The following is a 19,537-nucleotide window of genomic DNA, read 5'->3' as shown; positions in this document are numbered from 1 at the left end:
GTTGCAAGCCTCCAAAAATATTGAACTGCCAATGATTCTGATCGTGCAACTATGGCTCTTGCACCCGACTGGATTATTATTGGGAAAGGCTCTTCAGCTCGTGGTGAATTGTCAGTTTAATACTACTACCACATTTTGGGACAAGTAGAGTATGAAGAATGTACGAGCATGACCATTAAGCCATTTCAAAGGGCGAAATTCGAGATCGAATGGTGTCGCTTTGATCCTATAATGTCTTCCGAGTGGGTGCTTTATTCTGCAAGAAACCGTGAGTGAACTACATCCGACAGCAACTAGAGAAACGGACGTTAGGTGCTTCAATTCTTATCTATTGGAAGCACTTCTAAATACCAGTTCAGCATACGGTCGGAAAGAACAAGCTCTCTATATCGGAGGATTTCAAAATCTGAGAACGAATCAGAAATCCCTTTAAACTTATTCTGTTGAAACTTCGGATATTGACAAGCTGGCAATAACTGCTGGTCCCGTGGGTTCAATTTCATCCAATTTATTGGTATTGCTTGGCGCTTGACATCTAAACATTTTGTTGGATTGTGTGCTGAAACGTAAATAAGATGCAGTAAGGACGTTCGGTATTGAGGTTGAGCTTGTAAAATGTTGACCGTTTTGTCTTATAGCCTCGATGAACTATTCGGTGAGATACTTGTCTGCCTTCCTTGATACATTTGATGGTATCAAGAGCATTTGACTCAGACATTCCATGTACTTGTTAAACTAGCATACCAGACACAAAAGGTCCTGAAAGTGCGTGATCGACGTCTCGGAATCTTGAATCTGTTATTCAAGATTGGGATTACAGTCTATGTGTTCTGGAACTTGATTACTTCTGGTTTGTATCTGATCAAAGTAATGACAAGTCAACTGGTTATGAACAAATTGAATGAACACGTTTACTTAAAATTGATCACGAAATAGACGAATCCAATCGGAGGAGCTGTGAGGTTCAATCTTGCTGCTCCACTCAATATCAGTACATATCCGACGCCGAGCTATTGTAATGCTTCCAGTAGTTCTACTAATATTAATTATACGACTAATGGCTGCTTATGGTGGTATGTTAAACGTATCAATGGAAGATAGAATCACTCGTGTCTTTAGTCTACAGCCACACATTTTGGTAGAATTAATATTTTGCTGACTCGCACCACTTCCTTCTCTACTCGCAGGACACCAGAACAAATCGCAATATACGAAGAATCCGCAATCTTCGTCACCACCAAAGTCACAATGTACACCACACCTCCTCCGCCAGCTGGTTGCAACTACCTCCAACCATCATCCATCGCATGCATGCCACCACGACCGAGTTCGCTCACTTTCAAGTCCTACTATATCGCATATGCCGAGAATCATACCCTCCAAATCGACCATAGTGTGCGTGGGATTATTAACGGGAACTTAATTATGCAGGCTACTGTTCCCACTCATCAGGGATCCTCGTGGATTCAAGCCATGACTGGGAAATTGGTTGCTGGATGTAACACTGATGGGAAGGTGCTGCTGACTTTTGATATTAATTCAAGGTTTCTGTTGTGGAATTATATGACAAAGTGAGTTGCAAGTTACGACGTATACCTTACAACCAAACTTTCACATGAGATAGGTCTAACATGTATACCTTTTTTTCTGCACTTCGTGTTAGTCGATGGACTGGTGATTCCATTCCGGTAAGTCACTTCAAAGCAAGAAAACGCAATCAACTCGTCCGCAGCAGCCTCAACCAAGCTGACACATCTCTTATCTTTCAACACACAGATCTCAACACTACTAGACGGATGCAACTGCACGGGTGTCCCGTTACTCCTGGACGCAAACAACACCATGATCAGCGGAAGTTACGGAGAGCCTCTACGATCAACTGGAGTCATTATTTCAATGCCTATTGTCTACACAAACCCAACATACACCATGTCGACCGAAATCGACTATTCGTACATTCCGGCTGCTGTTGATGGAGAACAGTTTTCGATCATGCAGACACAGTATAATACTTCCGATGGCAGTATTACGTATATTGAGCGGAATGGGATTAAGATTTTCGTTGCTCAGGGCGGTGAGATTGTAAGTGATCGTGGGTAGTGTTGGAAGAAACAGGATGCTTCATCAGCTACTTTGATATATTCTTTTTTTCTTATAGGGACAATTTTCGTTCTTACAAACACTCAGTGCTCTAGTCGGAGGAACCGCATTGCTGAGTGTAGCGCAGATATTGGTTGAATGTAAGTTTCGCCTTTCAAAAATAAACCCTTTTGCCACGACAGAAGAATGTTCTATAAACTTTTTCAACCACAAACGTCTAACCATACTTCTTCAACTTGATAGTCATCATGACTAGAATCCTACCAGAACGCAAACTTTACGAAGAGGCCAAAGTCACGAATACCGACCAATTCAAAGAAATTAGACTGAAGCGAAAGGAAATCAGGGAACAAGAACCGATAGCTCATCGAACTCTGATTTTGGGAGAAATGCATGATTGAAGCTTGTTTCCTTATCTTTGTGGATTTCTTTGTCTTCTACGTGTGTGAATATAATCGGTCAAGAAGGATTTAGCTTTGTTGTTGGAGTCGGTCAAGTGATAGTGTAAATGCCTTTCCTTTTGCTAACTCGTTTGAACGATTTGTGCTGAGAAGTTGCATCGTCGAATGAACACTGAGTAATAATGGTGTTATCTGGTGAGTGGGAGTTATCAGCTCGTGAGAGAAGAAGAGATTGAAAATTGAGACACACAAAAAACGACGCTGCTTAAAGAAGTGTTAAGGATGGTCTTGCTTAGCTTGTTGAGAAAGCTTTGCATAAATGAATAATTCGTGAATCGGGTGATTCTTGAATGAAAATCAATCTGACCTGTTTCGCCCTCTTATAACCTTCAAAATCACCTCACGTGTGGACTGGGACCTTACAGAGATTGTATGACTGCCTTCTTAGACACGCAATCCCTTTTCCAAGTTCATATTGGTAGGCTTGTCAACCTAACAGAACCGTCGACGTGGTGATGCAACGACGTCAGTGAATCAGGCACCAGCATTTTTGTTGCTGCTGGATTGGAACCACTCTAGCAATGTTTTCGTTGATGTTACCTTTCTACGAATTCAACATTAAACCGACGTAGACATCCTCAATTGGAAGGAGCTGGCGATTGAATTTTGCTGAACATCACCATTTGTCATACAATGGTTGACGGTGCTGAGTGTGGGGCCAATGGTTATTTCTGATGGAGAGTGACATTTTCGAGGTAAATCGTCTTGTTTTTTGGGTCTGAATCTAAACATTCATAATTTCCTTCTTGCTGATTCTTGTCCAGATCTTCAGAACACAAGACCGATCACAATGTACCACGAATATGCTTTGATCGTGACTGGCAAAGCCGTTGGTTGCAACTACTTTGAAGATTCATCTATCGCAAGCATGCCACCACGAACAGCTTCACTGAAGGTCAAATCCTGATTTAACACGCATGCTGAAAACCAATACCTCGACAAATTCCCCACAGTGTGCGTCAGATCATTTATTGACTGGAGTGTCCTTATGCGGGCTACTTTTCCTACTCATTGGAGGATTCGTGGTAGGCATGTTGCTGGCTGTTATACTTATGGGAAAGTGCTGCTATCTCATGATCGAGGCTTGCGTTGTGAAACTATATAACAAAGTGAATGAGCCGGTGTAACAAGGATTCTCAATTTTTCACCGAAACGAGATCCTAGCGTGTTGACTTTGCTTCCCTTTTCCAGTCGACGGGCTGGTGATTCTATTCCAGTAATACCATCAAAGCAAAAAACCCAGAACATAGTCGGCAGTTAGGATGCTAGTGATTTGCACAGTGTGCCTCTCAAACCACATGCGAATTACGGACGATGTATGAGACGGGAAGAGAGTCGTGTATTCTGTGAGTTTCGAACTGTGTTCAGTTGAATGCAAGGACTGCACAAAGCGTATGGATGATGATCTTTTTAAGAATTTTTGGTGTCACTTGCATTTCTCATCCCTCTTTTTCTAGGTCTCTGTCTTCCATGGGAGCCAAAGGTTTCTGAGTGTTTAACTGACCTTTCTTTGTTGTAGCCTACAAGACAAGTATCTGCTTGACCGATACTTGAAAAGCTGCTATACCTATTGTTGCTAAAAATTCAAGATTCGATGCTCTTCTTTATAATGGTCTTGTCAAGATTAGGAGGCTTCGTTTCCTTGATTTGGGGACAGTTTGTTTGGTATTGCTACAGAACAAACCTGTCAGAAGTTTGGTAACAAGAATCCTGCAAGTGCTTACATTGGAGGGAGAGGCTTGAAGTTTTATACTTTGTCTGCAATTGTCGTTTATCATTTGGAGCGTTTATACACGCTTCTTTCACTCTTCCAAAGTATCGCAATGGCTGAACAATAAAATGTACTGTGTGTAGCTTGGGTCGTCTATTGTTTCTCCTTCTCTATACAGACTGGTATGAAATTCTCTAAACTTATTGAAGATGCCAGAAACTCCTCATAATCCTCCACAGAAAAGCGACTTGTAACAAGCACCTTAAACTCTGGATTCGGAATCAATATAGGTGGCAACGAGTACGTATCAACATCTTCCGGTCTCACACACGGCGAGTACATAACTTCATTCCTCATCAGCGTCCTGCCACCTTTCTCAAAGATACACAAAGGAAGACACGTCGGATCATAGTATTTCGTAAACATGGGTGCAGAGTTGCTTAGCGTGAAACACATCGTATTCCCGTATTTTAGAAGAGAAGGAATCAGCATGGATCGCAAGGTTTCTTTGACTTCGGGAAGCGTTAATGTCTTTTGTACTTCGACTTTTAGCATGTACATTTTCATGTCGAGAGTTATGCATCCTGTTGCATATGTGAAGAAGGTATCGACACGGCCAGTTTCGTCGAGGATTAGTGGCGTGTATTCACCGTGCAAATAGATTGCCTCTAGAGCCGATGGGAGGTCTGCAATTGGGATTGTCATGATATCACGGTTTTTGATAACGTATTTGGGTGCAGGTGGTTGTGGCGGAGTTGCTACTTGTTCTCGTGCTGATACTCGGATTTCTTGCTTATCTGGCGGAGTAGTAGTTACAGTGTCATTCGTCTTATTAGTGGGTTTTGATGGAGAAGATTTTTTGATTTGCGTCGTTTTTGTTGCTGCTTTTTCAGGAGCGATTTTAGAAGGTTTGGTGATAGGATTACGGGTATTGGTCAAGGTTTTCTTCATGTCAACAATTTTGAATAAAATGACAGACTTTGACTAGCAATCCAAAGGTCTTGTTTGTTCTCAAGTTCAAAGTACAGCGACAAAAGGTCTCAGATTTAAGGGTCATCTAAACTGATCTCGATTCAAGGCCACGTAAATTATGCAGGTAGAACTCTTTTCGAAGCTACAACCATTGAAGGAAAAATCATGATCACCTTTCAGCAAGTGCTCTCGGTGTGTCAAACAACAAGAATGTACTGATTTGTGATAAGCTTTAGCGAATTCAACTACGGACCTTGCTGCTATGCTGAAAGGAACATACCACATGTTCCAAACATGATATTATATGTAAATCTGTACAATGCCGAAATCTTTGTGATTCCATTTCAAGCAGCAACCTCCAACAACGCGCCTTCTAAACCTGCAATGGGGCCGTGAGAGATTATATTCGTTTTTATGTGCTCAATGGCGTACTATGGAAGCATAAAAAGCTAAAAATAAAGAAAAAATGGGTACTACGGAACAACCTGTACACGGCGTACAATTGCGAAGTTCAATGCCAAAAGTCAAGATTCATACATGTCGACTGCTGAATCCGGACGAGGAGTGCTGTTGCAGCCTTCAAGACAATCTCCATCCATGTATCAGTCTCACTGAACATGTTTGGTATAGTCGGTGGTGTATTGAACTCTAGGGCCATTATTGCTCTTTCTCTTTCTTTACTCTGTTACTACGGGTTTGGCTGATTTTTTGGAATGAAGAAAAAGTACACCGCAAACTTGAGGTGACAACCGGTGCCTCCAAACACAATGAAAACACTTTCAATCCAATATTTGGCATTTTTCCTATCTATTTTGGGTCTTTATTACGTCAAAATGATACTGGAAACACGCTCTATTTCGCAGAATTTCGAAAATCGAATTTTTCAATTTTTCACTCTCGAAGCTGGATTTTGAATTGATTTGTTTTATGCGGTCGCTGCCTGGCTTCAAGGATGAAGCAAGGCAGGAACTAGATGGGATGGATGGCGCGTATCAGTGCTATATGCTTACAAGCTCACTTCGCCTCAGTGGCTGCTAACGCCTTAAATTGTATCCTTTGTTACCACAGCTGTCGAGGGTGGTCGGTTGAGGTCCAAATTTTTATGCCCTCCACGTTGCTGCAGACGCGGACTAGATTAGGAAGGTTTGATCAGTGCCCTACGCAGCATTACTCTATCAGCTTTTTTGTCACGGAATTCCCTGCACAAAAATCAACATTCTTAGAGGTACCTAACCTCAGAAACTAAAGGGCTCGTGGGACTGCTTGGCAGGCTTAACAGGCACTTTATATAATGGTAAATCGTCTTGTCACATAAGTGCGTAAGCTCTGTTGCTGTTTTATGAAGCCTTGGACCAACGCGTCAAACATCATTTTTTCTACCTGTCCGAATGCCAAAAGAAATCGGAACACATATAGAACAATCAGCTTCTATGATATGGAGGATGGATATTCTCTCTCTTTTGGAAGATCGGAAGCATCATATTAGTGATTGATTGATTTACATCGCAAAATGTCAAAACTTCCCTTCTGATCACGACTTCCTTTTGCAGTCACCTGTATTTGGGCCTCACGAATTGCCCTTCAGAGTAATTCTTCGTCCGAAACAAGTCTGTAATCTTTAACCAAACGTCAATGGAACCGTAAGTTTATGCTCTGTGTTGAACCGAAAGCTTCGTGTTTTTGACAGCTGTCACCCATTCATTAGACAGATTTGGATTGGTGAGGACTCCATTATCACTGATCAGACTTTATCAGGCATGAACCAGTCTCTCTTCTTGGAGCCTCAATCAACTTTCACTCTAATGCGAAGCAAACGCAGCCCGTCATTGCCTCTCTTGGCGTTGAAATTCTGGACAAGATTGGCGGTGTCTCAATCAAGGGGGGCTCACAACTTAATCCTTTGTGGTGCGACTTTTTACGAGTATAGTCAGGCGAAACAATCCAGGCTGACCAAACACGCATGTGAATGACTCTGCCTAACCCTTGGGCCGATTCAGGTACATTCTTCTGTCGTTGTTCTGTGTTTTATAAAGCAGCTAATGATCAACATTCTAGTTCCAGTATGACTACATAAACTTCAAGATGATGACGTGCTGACATGGAAGTTAGCCATTACAATCCAAAACTATACTCCCACGATTAATCATGCTCCCAGAACATCGATTTAAGATCTTTGTTGTGTGGATGTCTTGGCAGAAGTCGATATTGAAGTTGTCGAGGAGGATGGCACCGTAGAAACCATTCCGCCCCACAGCTTGATATTGAGAAACGTATCGCTCGTGTTTCGTAACGTAAGTATACGACAGGATGCTCAACATACTGAAACAGGTCTCGACCAGTCAAAACGCTCTCGTTGTAGAATCAAGGCTGAATCTTCTAGTGCATGTATGAAGGCGGTCTTGGGCCATGTCTATGGAAAGGGTAGTTTGGAATGGATGGTTGCCAAGATTGACCATCCTGAGGAAGTCAAAGATATGTGGTTGATATGAGGTGTAAAATGTGGGTTTGTGAAAATTGAGTTTGTGTCGGCGCAAGTTTGCAATACAAAATAGGACATGTAATCAAACTCGCGTCCGCGGCGATGAAATTTTGCTGAAATTGTTAAAAACTACTTATCGTCTCAACGTCAACCAAACTCGAAAGTGGGCGCAAATATGTTGGACTGAGCAGCGATTCAACAGATTTTCATACTCAGAGGTATCAGATTGGCAGCAACCTAGTAACTTCAACTTTGAAATGCCTCATTAGACTAACTTCTTCAAATCTGGTTTGCAGAAGCACATCAAGACTTTGAACCGTCAAACATCGGCATCTTCGGATTAATTAGTCGGTCCGATGGATTTAATTGATGTATCATGGAAGAAGAATGCATCCTTTCGGCTGCCGCTAGATGTCCTCTTGGTGATATTCGACGAAATCAACCTTATGGAGGACAAGAAGGAACGAATTCAATCCCTGCTCAACTTGGCGCTAGTCAGCCAAGGATTCAATCGACTAGCTTGTCGCATGATATACAGTATCGATCTGAACCTCTGTCATTACAAATGGGAAGCGGCGCCAATGGTAGAAGCCTTTGGTAAAAGTCTGGTATATTTTAGAGACCGATACTTTGACCATTACCACCAAAACGCTCTGGAGTACATAAAGACACTGAAAGTCGGGAGTAACACTCTAGAATGGCTTGGCAGTCTGGAAGATCTGCCGGCATTGACAGCACTTCAAGTTGTGTTTCAAGATTGGACGAGGCCACCACCAATCTCGAAATGGGATTTGCCAACCGGGTTGTTGAAGCTGGATATAGACTTTGACGGTATTGACAAGTCGGCGTATAAGTGGGATTTAGTAGCCAAACGATGTCCCAAGCTCAGCATTCTGAACGTGCACAGGGCTACGCCAAAGACTCTGGCCAAGATGGCAGCTATGGTCTCTATGCTAAGCTTATCAGAGTTCGCGGCCAGTACACAGTCATATAACACATTACCAGCATTGGAACCTGGTATTCTGACCAGTCTGACCCACAAAAGCAGCAAAACTCTGAACAAGTTAGGAGCAGAATCGTATAGTATGGCTTCCTTCACACCTGCATTACTTACGAAGCTGGAGGCTCTATCTGAGATTGAGCTTCGACATGAACCTGATCGTGATCAGGTCCAAGTATCAGATGAATTAAACATAGATCAGCTAGACGCTTTACCAAAGAGTATCCGCTCATTCGTCTACCGTGCTGATGGAAAGCCTTTAAATATTACTGATTTCCTTATCGCCCACTCGACAACGCTCGATAAACTGGTAATACAGGGACAGTCCCCAATGATTGATCGGCCTATACTCAGTCAATGCATAAGGCTGACGCACCTAGATATATCAGAAGAAAATGCCAGACGTGGAGACCTGAAAAGTTTGATGAGAAACCACGGTCATCAACTACATACCCTGTATATAGATGGCGATGTAAAGGACAATGGACTGCTTGCTGCTATCATACGTGACTGCCCCAGTTTATGTGTCTTTGGAATGCATGAACGGACAATACTCAGCAGTGCGATGCTCTCCGATGTGATTGTCAGTATGCCGAAACTGCGACGTCTACATACAGACGGACGACCTTACCCGTATAACAGGCGTTATACTGGTGGTGTGTTGCTGAAGGCCATTGTAGAAAGAGGCAAGATGATGCCAAAGCGAGCATCTCTGTTGATTGAGGGGGGTACAATCGAGTTGTCTCAAGACGATATTGAAGGAACCTTAGGCGAATCCGAAAAGGTGGTGGAGAGCAATTTTCATAGCAACCTCGATTATAGTGAGGCTCTCACCAAGAAACTTGTAGAGTTCGCTAGACCTCTGGCGATCTTTAAAGATGTTTCGGTGCATGCAATAGCATAGCAGGCCTTAGGTGAAGAGGAGGTGAGACTGTGAGAGGTACGTCAAGCATTGGCTTGACTTTTGTGGCATTCTTTAACAATGTGAATTAACACACTGTCGTTTACATAGTTATAAGTTGATGTTGTGGTTGTGTCTGTGGGAGATGGAATAAGGTAGCACTTTGGACCCCTCGTGTTGGAAGTGGCAATTTAGTTACAATAGCCATGTGGGTTTGCCAGCATTTTTAATATCTTAGAATCATCTGAAATACACTTAACTTTTCGGTGATGCAAGTGTTCACAATGTTAGATCATCGCTCGTGGAGCTTTTAGGCGTCGCAAGTTTTAACACTTTCGATTGCGACAAGTTTACAACGTGTTTGCCACGTACGAAGAGACGGGAAGGCTTCAAAATATCCAAGAAACAAGATCCAATACCGTTGTCCTCCATGCGGGATGCAACACTAATTATATTGTCTAGCAAAGCTCAAACAACACCTTTTAAACTATAGAAGGAGGATCTAGCACCTAATAGAATACTTTGAAGATATCATTCATACAGCCCTTTGAGCCCCGTCGTCTATAAGATTCCACATGTTTGAAGAGACATTTTGAGTCCTGTCAGCTCTATTTGACCAAAGACCAATCACATTTACGGTATCAATAGCATTGAAGTAATGGAGTTTTATGAGGTGAACTTCGAACAAGATGCTATTAGATTGCCAGACGAAATACGCCTTATGATAATCGACAGCATCGGCTGCTGAATCTGGCTCTCGTGTGTAAAGGCTTCAATCAGATCGCGTGCAGTAGACTGTATAGAGACGTACCATTGTGGGAAGCGAATGACGAACGCATTCAGAACGAGCTTGAACATCATCAGAAGGCGTAAAACAGGTCTATATAAGCAGGAAAGCCTTTGTAATATCAATACAGTAGCTACAGTGATGGACGCATACCTGAACAAGCGATCTCTAGTGTCTTGAAGTGTTTTCTAGTCCCAAATATGTTGGGATTGATTGCAGGAATGGGTGTGAGGGGAATGAGAATCTAGGAATGTTAATTACTGTGAAATTCAAATTCCGTCTCGTCAAAACATCATTGCGGCAGGTTCAAAGACGTGATATAAAGAAATCAGCCTTGCATAAGCATAATTACATTGTACCAAATAAAACACGTCGAAACGAGCCAGAATTAACGCAGTCCTAGTCCGTTCTTATCACTTGATACAAACATTGGAATTTCAATTCACCAGGAAAGGCTACTTTAAAAGCATCTACCCTACAGTATCACGTTTTGACTGCCCAGTTGGATATTACTACCTCTTTTGTATGTGGCCAGTCATTGAAATCTTGCGCTTGAAACGAGAAAATTTTGCAGTTTACATGAATTCATTTGAGTGCCGCACTTTAGGTTTTCGGATTGAAGAATTGGAATCTAAAGGTAGCGGTAGTATAATGATCAGTTTTTGGCATTGCATGTGGTAAGGCAAGTTGCTGAAATCAACATTGCAGCCTTCCCATAATGCCCACATTTCAATGAGGACAGTTCGCGTTTGATCAATGCTGGACGATGATGATACTTTGGGAAGCTTAGATTCTCAAATTTATCTCTGTCTCATTATTTCAGGACCATCAATCATCTTGTTGTCACTCCCTCACATCACTCTCGACATGTCAACATACAATTCACCTCCTCCTCAAACGTTCGGCGCTCTGACGCTGAATCCAACATTTAAACCACAATCATCGCAATACCCTTCAAACTTCCCATCGCTCTCCATACCGATAGAACTAGCAGCTCCAGAACCCTCAGAAAGCTTGGAAACGTCATTAGAGTTCAAATATGTAGTCGCTGATACGGTAGAACTCATAAATACGATACGAAATCGACCACCGATAACTGATGAAGGTCAACTTGCCTACTATATGCATGTGACGTTACGATGGTATCTATTCAAGCATCCAAGTCCATCAAAATACGTTGTAGTTTGGCTCAAGACGCATATCAGAATGCTGGCTCTTTCATCTTTACATCCGGTAACATGAGTATCGTGGTTTGAAGCAGCTAGTGTAAATTTTCTTACTGGACTTCTTTTTACCAACATCCATTCAAGGTTTCTGAAGATGCATTCAAAGCTATACGTACTCAATGGGAGGTTATTGAAACAAAGTGCGAGGCAGATAAACAACAGCATGGAGAGCTATCAGTGAATGAGAAATCTCAGTATCTGACTTATGGAGTCCTGAACGCTCGAGAGTTGTTTCCAACGTCTACTCGTACTATGGATGTATTTGAAACTTTTGGCACTCGTGTGATGCAGCATATGGTGTTATCGCAGCAAGTACCGGTGACAGTGGAAGGTAAAACTCGAGAGGGGGATGATTCTAAATGAGAAACATACGCTCACAACTTGGGTTGCTTAGTTGCCGATGTAATACTAGACAGGATACGAACTATTACGAACTCCACACACAAAGTACAAATCACCGGAGCTAGACGCCGTGGCCTAGACTACTCTGCGTTTGTTGATGTGATACTCTTTCAACACGCACCACATACAACCATTCAGCAGGTCGTAGAACAGTTTGCTGCACATGGCCTGCTATCCACAGCAGCCGAGAATCCAACGGAGATCGTTTCTCAGAATCGAGCAATGTGTCTGGTACAAGTCCAGTGTCAAGATGTAATGGCTCAAGTCATGTAAAGACATTCTAAATTTTTTTTGTGGTACCGCCAAGAGTGTAATACTGAAGTTTCTTACCGCCGTCGTCTAGTGTGGACATCAAAATCGCAACAAGATCCACCTTGCCATTCTTGATGTTTTACTTCACTGGATCTGCTGCCTATGTCGAAAGGATGGTGATGAGAGCTGCCAAGATGGGATTCAAATTGCGTCCTGATCATGCTCTGGAGGATGGGATGATCGTAGAGGTTGATTCTGAAAGGTAATTGGTGTAGTCAATCACGATAAAGACGTGCTGAATTGTCCCAACATTCTCTTTTTGCATTGGTCCCTTCTAGAGAAATATTCTCGAGAATACTTAATCTCAAATACGAGGAACCATCCACACGATCCTGCTAAGCATGTCAAAATAAACTCAAGGTATGTCACCTGTCAACAACTTTTGAGAGTGTAAATCTTCACTCACACAAACTCTCACCAACTTTTTACCACAGTCTCATTACTTGCCATATTCATACAATGCACTCAATACTATACCTCATCCTATTCCCCATCACAAACTTTGCCCTCGCACAAGATGAGCAACAAGAAGTATACGATACCTGCAACTGCTACTGCTGCCCATCATCATGCACATCAGGTACCATGCCTCCAAAAGCGGGAAATTATTCTATTGTGAATAATGATATTACGTTGTGCTCTGCTGGGTTATGTAATGTTCGTGCGTATTTTGTCTTTTCTGTTGACTTTTTTTGGCTGTATGAGAGCTGACGAGAGTGTTACGTTTACATATTGTAGACTTCCCAAACGAATGCCCAAACATCTTGCAAAATCGGATGGCCATTGTACGTACAAACATGACTTGTGAATCTTGTGTTGTGAATAATAGTAGGGGACACGATTCGTCTTCAACTGGTACAGGATCATCACCATCATCAACTACTACGAATAGTGCTAAATCTGAGGGCCTGAAGTTACATGTATATTGGGCTACTGGTGGACTTGGACTTGTTGTATTGTCTTGGTTGATTTGAAAGAGGTGCTGCTTGTTTATTTCCACTGTATATGACTCGTAGGCATACTTATTGCAAAACACGAAATAAAACATTCTCTAATAATATGCGTGGAGTGTGTGTATCCTTCGTCATCTAAACTATGACAAACAAATAGCTCTGGTTTCGCTATCGCTAGCTACCAGCCCCATAAGAGCATCCATCGACCGTAATGAGTATCAACCGTCTCAGTCAAAATATTGTACAGGTCCTTCAACAGTAGCTACAGCTAGTGTACAGGGTCGCGAGCCAGGAGTGATTTACGACGTCGTGCATCTGGTGATGCTTCGTCCTCCTCTCGAGCGTGGTACCACCAGAGCAAGGCGCTGTTGTAAAGGAGTTTGCGAGGTTAAGATGGTGACCTATAGCAAAAAGCAAGTGCTGCAGGAATTTGTATGCCTGCTTACTCTATTCCATTATGATCTGAATCTTTCATATCAGATACAGTCGAAGACAAGACTACAAAGATCCTATATATCCATAGCATGACTATTGTGATACTAGGACGTGGTTCGTTGTATATAGGTGGTACGTATCGAAATATCTCGGTTGAATGCTAAGATGCTTGGTTGTGTGGTGTGAGCAGAAAAGGTGGACGCGAAACTGTCATAAACACTGAGATGTGTACCTGGTCAGGCATCTTTTGACTATCGGCAGCCTTTTCCAACAGAAAGCCCTAATGCAGAGTATACACACCTTGCCGTGGTACACTCCGAGCACTTAGTTTGATTTGTTGAGCAAATGCTTGTGACTCAAGCTGTGGCGGTAAGAAGTTCGTCTGTAATGAGACACCCAATGGATCGGGCCTGCCAACAAAAGTTCATGCAAAGACGATGAGATTTCGACGAGTTCGAGCAAGTAGGCTACCACTTAAGACATCTCGCTAACTTTGCCACAATAACAAAATGTGGAATGGTCCAAGTCTTTTTATGACGCCGAGATTCTAAGAGCTTGAAGCGATCTTTTTGGGGTGCTTCGTCAACAAAGCCCAACAGCTTTGATCCAATTTGGGCATTTTCATCAGCTCCAATAGAACCGAGAATGAGTACACTGCTGCGCACAAACTCATACTGTGTCTACTACAGTCAAATCCCATTTTCATCACAGTAATTTTTCAATACCCATCGATTCGAGCTTTAAAAGAACAGCATAGAAAAAATTGACAATCAGAAGAACCAAAGTAAGAATCACATTAAACGTCCTATGATTTTCACAGTGAAGCGGTGAGATTACAGATGATAAAGCGAGTTCCTCATCATCAAATATCAACATTGCAAAAAAAGTGCTGATTGCGTCTCCATGATGATCCCGTATCGATCAGCCAGACTTACTTGTAAAGTAGCATAGAGCAATAACCCCGGTTCTCGCATATTTCGTTGCTCGTCAGGCAAGTTTCCTCATACCCGAACTGCTCGAATTTGCAGCTTCCATCATCATCGACCACACAAACCATGAACGATGATGGCTTGAAATTTCACGTATGCCTGAGCAGTTTCTCGGTTGATTCAAAACGGTGACACTTTTGCAAACCATCCTGTACTTGACACATATCCAAAAATCTGCAAAACACAAAACCAGTTTTAGTAGCATGCAAACAGTGTATGTATGTTCATCTAAAAGCTTGCGATTATAAATCACAAAACAATCCCTCCTTTACTATACTAAACTCATGCCATCAAAGCATCCATAGCCTCCAATATAGTCGGATCCACACTCTGTATCAAGCCCTGTCGAAACTGTACAGGTCCTCCCACCGTAGCTGCAGCAGCATTCATTCGATCACGAATGAATGGTATTAGGGCTGTGGTGTGTACGGGATCACGAGCCAAGAGCGATTTACGACGTCGTGCATCTGGCGATGCTTCGTCTTCGTCTTCTTCTCGGGCGTCGTACCACCAGACTAAGGCACTAGAGATGAAGGAGCGGTGCTTAGAATAGTGCGTTTCAGCCAAAACATACGGTAGTTTCCATTAATGCTTACTCTGTGCCATTATGATCTGAATCCTTCATATCAGATACCGCCGAAGACAAGACCACAAAGATCCCATGTATCCGTGACATGACTATTGGATTACCAGTTCCCAGAAGCGTAGCGCATGCCATCGCAGTCAGTTTCCGTTGTTTGGCATGTCCCATTCCATCCATCTATTGCAAAAAAACGCTACAGAATGACACCACATGAATGACAAACACCCGAGAGCCAAACGCTACACCAACCTTCTCAATCCAATAGTCCAATATAGCACCCAACGCACCACCACTACTCACGGGACTCACACTACCATCAGACAATCCACTCATACTACCCAGCACATTCAGGAAAAAGATGTGATCATTAACAGCCATCCTTGCCAACGATGTCAAATACCCAGCAATAATATATCCCAATTCAGTCTTTTGCAAAACGGTATCCACAATCTTGCTAATCAGTCCCGTTGACGCTGCTACTGTATGTATAGCACTCGTCAGCGGTTGTGGTTGCGCAGCAGCACATGATTGCAAAATCACATCTATACAATGGAGCACTGCACTTCCAGCTTCAGGTTTAAGTGCATCACCGATGAGACGAGTGATGGATTCCATTGTTGAGTTGGCGTTTACTTGTAGGACTTCTAGTGGTGCTAGTACTATATACGATTCGACAATTTTAAGCACCTTTTTCAGTGCATCGGTACCGTATTTGAGCAGGTTGACTGCGAGTGGATATAATGACAATAGTTCAGGTGTTTGTAAATCAGTGTTTTGGATTGTGGCCAACCATAATTCTAATCCGTCTTCCAACATGTACAGCGATGCGGGTGATGCACTATTTACAGCGTATGATATTAAGGGTGTCAGGAATGGGTGAAGTGATCTAGACGGTTCTCGGAGTGCCTAGATGAGATAACGCGTGTGAGAAAACCGGTCATCAAGAAATCTTCTAATTTTTTTTTATTGCTTCATACCGTAACCAATCGAGTGAGAATAACCAATATTGAAGATCTAAACAAATGTTGGCCTTCCGACGACGCCCAGAGTGCAGGTAGCAGCTCTGTTATTCTTTGTGAGAAGGGAGCAATCTGTGATGTGGTGTAATGTGAATACTTGGAGCCAAAAAAAACAACATTAAAACTTATGTCAAATATCATTATTGGATCTCACCTGTGCCTCCATCCTCTCAATAACCATAGCCAAAGAATTGAGCACCTTCATCTTACTCTCAAACTCATCCACAGCCTCCACCAGCTGCGTAAACACAGCAACAGACTTTTCCAAATATGGTACAAACGTCACTGGATCAAAGTCCCAATCATCTACAGCAACTTTGAGATTCATAATGGCCGTTAATCGTACAGCCAAATCGGGCTCCTCAGGTGACGCTAGCTGTAATAGGAGACTATATATAGCTGGCCTTGTCTCTTTTCTCACTTTGACTCCGACCCAATGGCCAACTAGTAGAGCGACTCGTCGATGTAGTATTCTATATGGTGGTGATGGATTTGTTGCTTCTGCAATCAATCGGCCGGTAAACCACGAGTCAAAGTCGACAAGGTCGTATAGGTCTTGGGCGCAGAGACCAACTGCTGAGTATACTGCATCTCGTAGTAGGATGCAGCGAGGATCTGTATCAGGCATCTCTGATACTCGTTGGAGCATTTGTATCAGTACTGGGGACAGTAGAGCTCGATGCTGTGATACTAAATCCATCAACACCTTTTCTGCACATGCCTAATGAGTAACGATGAACGCCGTTTTGTGAGACATGGGCAAAAAACCAGATGTGACGGGATTTTCAAGTCTTCAGCAGCACTGCAGACCTCAACGTACCCTTAAATTATACTCCCAATGATCAGCCTCTTCTTCAGACACAAACGTCTCTGGATCGTCCTCCCAAGACCGCATCTCTTCTCCAGTCAGCACCAAATACTTCGAGACAAGCACTTCACAACATGACACCACGAAAGTGGTCGTGAAGAGCTCTGTATCTATAACTGATTTGGCTTTATCCACGTTTGGAATTTTAGGACCTTCAAGTCAGGGAAGAGTAAAGTTTGCGATTGGTACTCATATGCCAAAATGCGGAACTCTTTTTTATGCTCACCAGCAACAATGGAGAACTCTGCATTTTTAATGAGGGATTTGAGCAGCACCAGTCCTTGGACCAGGAATCTTTCATACATTTGATCACCTACCAATTGCGAAGCAGGTTAGCAAAATGCACAAGAAAAGGCGATTGCACCAGCTAAATCTGGCTCACCACCACCAGGCGTATACGCTTCAGCTTGCGACCAATAGAACTTGATGACTGAAATACTACCACTAGCCAACAAGAAACTACCGAGTCTCTGCTTCTCCAGATCAGTATACACCTTGCCAATCAACAAGGCAAACTTGGACGACAGCATTTGTAGTGTGCCATTTGGTCGGACGACCGATCCTTTGTTGAACGGGTGTCAGTAAAACGTGAAAACGAGCACACGCGACTTGAATGGTACGTACTCAGATGAAGAAACTTTTGCAAGTTTTCCAGCAATGATTGGAAGAATTGCTAACGATACCAAAAAGTGAGTTTCCTGCTTCATTTAAACTGGCAATGCCTAATGCTTTATACCATAGTCTCCGTATGCTGTTCGAAATCAGGAAATCCATGTACAAGCAGCCTCCTCAAGCCTTTCAGAGCATAAAGAGCAGTCCATAGAGCTCCTTCAACATCAGCATACACTTCAGCAGGTACAGCATTCAAGTTCTGCAGTATCTGTGGTACACATTCCATGACGTGATTGACTCGCTCGTAGTATATGGATGACACGTATCGGAATATCTCAGGTGAATGCTAAAAATGCAGATGTCATCAGCGAAAAAATGGGGTCGTCAAGCGATACACCCACTGAGAAGTGTTACCTGTTCAAGCATCTTCTGACTAGCAGGCAGCTTTTTCGAACACAGAGCCTTGATGACTTGATGCAGGGTATACAGAGCTCGTTGTTGTATTAGTCGGGTGTGGAGTTTGAGTTGTTGAGCAGGGAGTTGTGAGTCAGGCCGTGGCGGTGATGGTGATGTAAATGTTGATTGTATGGTTTGCAATAGCACGTGCAGTAGATCGGGCCTATAAAGCGTCGTTAAGATGAACTATCAGCGTCGGACGAAGACGAAGCTTGAGCACATTACCACTCATTAGGATAGTCGTGTCTCGCTATCTTTGCCACGATCACAGAATGTTGGAGAGCCAACTGCAACGAAAAACACAATAATTTCAGTGATATAAACAATGACACGTCGTAAACGACATCCATTCACTTGAAGGGTACCTTTTTTTGCTCCTCGTCAAAGAAACCTAACAACTTTGATCGAATCTTGGCCTTCTCTTCAGCTCCAATAGCGCTACCCAGCAATAGAATGATGAGCTCATGCAGATCCGCCCAAATTCATGAACAAACTGATCAGGTCACATACTGCTTGGCAGTTTTTCTCCAGTACTTGTCGATTCCAGCCTTGAGATACAAGATAGACAAGAGCCGAACACTCGAGTCGATCGAACGATCACAATAAATGTCCTATAGACACGATGAAGTTACAATGAAATCGTGAAATGTCGAGCTCTTCATGGAAACGATCAACATGGCAAAAGAGCTGACTGTGAAAGTTGATGCATCTCGACTTTTGACCAGGTAGTCTTACCTGTAAAGTAGAATAGAATAAAGGCACTATTTCCCAAGCTTTCAGTTGTTCTTCAGCGGGCTTCCTGATGTCTGGATTGCCGGAATTTGCAGCTTGCAAAATGGCTGAAAGTTGAAGCACTTGTTGGTTGTTAGCAGCCATTTCGAGGTATTAGAGACGACTAACTGCTATAAGTATTATAACTATTTGATATTCTATACGTGTCTCCTTGCCCAGACAGCCTCAGGCCCTCATCGGCATCACTTGATGTTTGGTCAAAAAAATGTCGAGGGCAGGACTATGTCTAGTAGTATGAGGACAAAGAGAAGATCAATGACATTTAGGACGCGTAAACACTCTATCGACCTTATCTACCCATGAAACTGGACGTGATTTTCTCGTTTTGACTCTCACAGTTTCCTCCATCCAAAAAAGCAAAACGTGAAATATCAATGTTGTCAACATTATAGGCTTCCAACACAAGAACGACACTCAGATCATGACTGAACCACGCAGAAGGTATCAGAACTACCGTTTTAATTCTCTTTTGCCTTCAA

At 42.7% G+C, this 19,537-nt stretch overlaps 5 protein-coding genes across 5 annotated transcripts; 2 read left to right on the top strand and 3 right to left on the bottom strand.

The window, feature by feature from the left end:
* Positions 1-51: 51 nt before the first annotated feature.
* SmJEL517_g03021 (uncharacterized protein) lies at positions 52-2,501 on the top strand (the record flags this gene model as incomplete). Its single annotated transcript, XM_031168949.1, has 9 exons — positions 52-110; positions 639-655; positions 740-867; positions 937-1,073; positions 1,188-1,571; positions 1,664-1,688; positions 1,777-2,082; positions 2,159-2,240; positions 2,344-2,501. 9 exons carry the CDS (start codon positions 52-54, stop codon positions 2,499-2,501), a joined length of 1,296 nt encoding a protein of 431 aa, XP_031025121.1.
* A 1,924-nt stretch (positions 2,502-4,425) lies between these two features.
* Positions 4,426-5,223, bottom strand: SmJEL517_g03020 (uncharacterized protein; the record flags this gene model as incomplete). The annotated part of the gene is made up of 1 exon (XM_031168948.1): positions 4,426-5,223. One exon carries the CDS (start codon positions 5,221-5,223, stop codon positions 4,426-4,428), a length of 798 nt encoding a protein of 265 aa, XP_031025120.1.
* Positions 5,224-12,810: 7,587 nt separating this feature from the next.
* On the top strand, positions 12,811-13,325 carry SmJEL517_g03019 (uncharacterized protein; the record flags this gene model as incomplete). Its single annotated transcript, XM_031168947.1, has 2 exons — positions 12,811-13,012; positions 13,090-13,325. The coding sequence occupies 2 exons, from the start codon at positions 12,811-12,813 to the stop codon at positions 13,323-13,325; spliced, it is 438 nt and encodes a 145-aa protein (XP_031025082.1).
* Positions 13,326-13,572: 247 nt separating this feature from the next.
* Positions 13,573-13,983, bottom strand: SmJEL517_g03018 (uncharacterized protein; the record flags this gene model as incomplete). The annotated part of the gene is made up of 3 exons (XM_031168946.1): positions 13,573-13,669; positions 13,751-13,899; positions 13,972-13,983. 3 exons carry the CDS (start codon positions 13,981-13,983, stop codon positions 13,573-13,575), a joined length of 258 nt encoding a protein of 85 aa, XP_031025083.1.
* A 1,027-nt stretch (positions 13,984-15,010) lies between these two features.
* SmJEL517_g03017 (uncharacterized protein) lies at positions 15,011-19,142 on the bottom strand (the record flags this gene model as incomplete). Its single annotated transcript, XM_031168945.1, has 15 exons — positions 15,011-15,251; positions 15,325-15,488; positions 15,561-16,217; positions 16,289-16,402; positions 16,485-17,051; positions 17,151-17,350; positions 17,425-17,511; positions 17,581-17,760; positions 17,823-17,871; positions 17,935-18,156; positions 18,225-18,429; positions 18,492-18,553; positions 18,632-18,704; positions 18,777-18,877; positions 19,002-19,142. 15 exons carry the CDS (start codon positions 19,140-19,142, stop codon positions 15,011-15,013), a joined length of 3,063 nt encoding a protein of 1,020 aa, XP_031025080.1.
* Between the last annotated feature and the right edge of the window lie 395 nt (positions 19,143-19,537).

This window comes from Synchytrium microbalum (genome assembly GCF_006535985.1).
Source record: "Synchytrium microbalum strain JEL517 chromosome Unknown SmJEL517_scf0014, whole genome shotgun sequence".
Classification (NCBI taxonomy): domain Eukaryota; kingdom Fungi; phylum Chytridiomycota; class Chytridiomycetes; order Synchytriales; family Synchytriaceae; genus Synchytrium; species Synchytrium microbalum.
The sequence above is the reverse complement of the archived record's forward strand: the minus strand, read 5'-3'. Positions and strand labels throughout refer to the sequence as shown.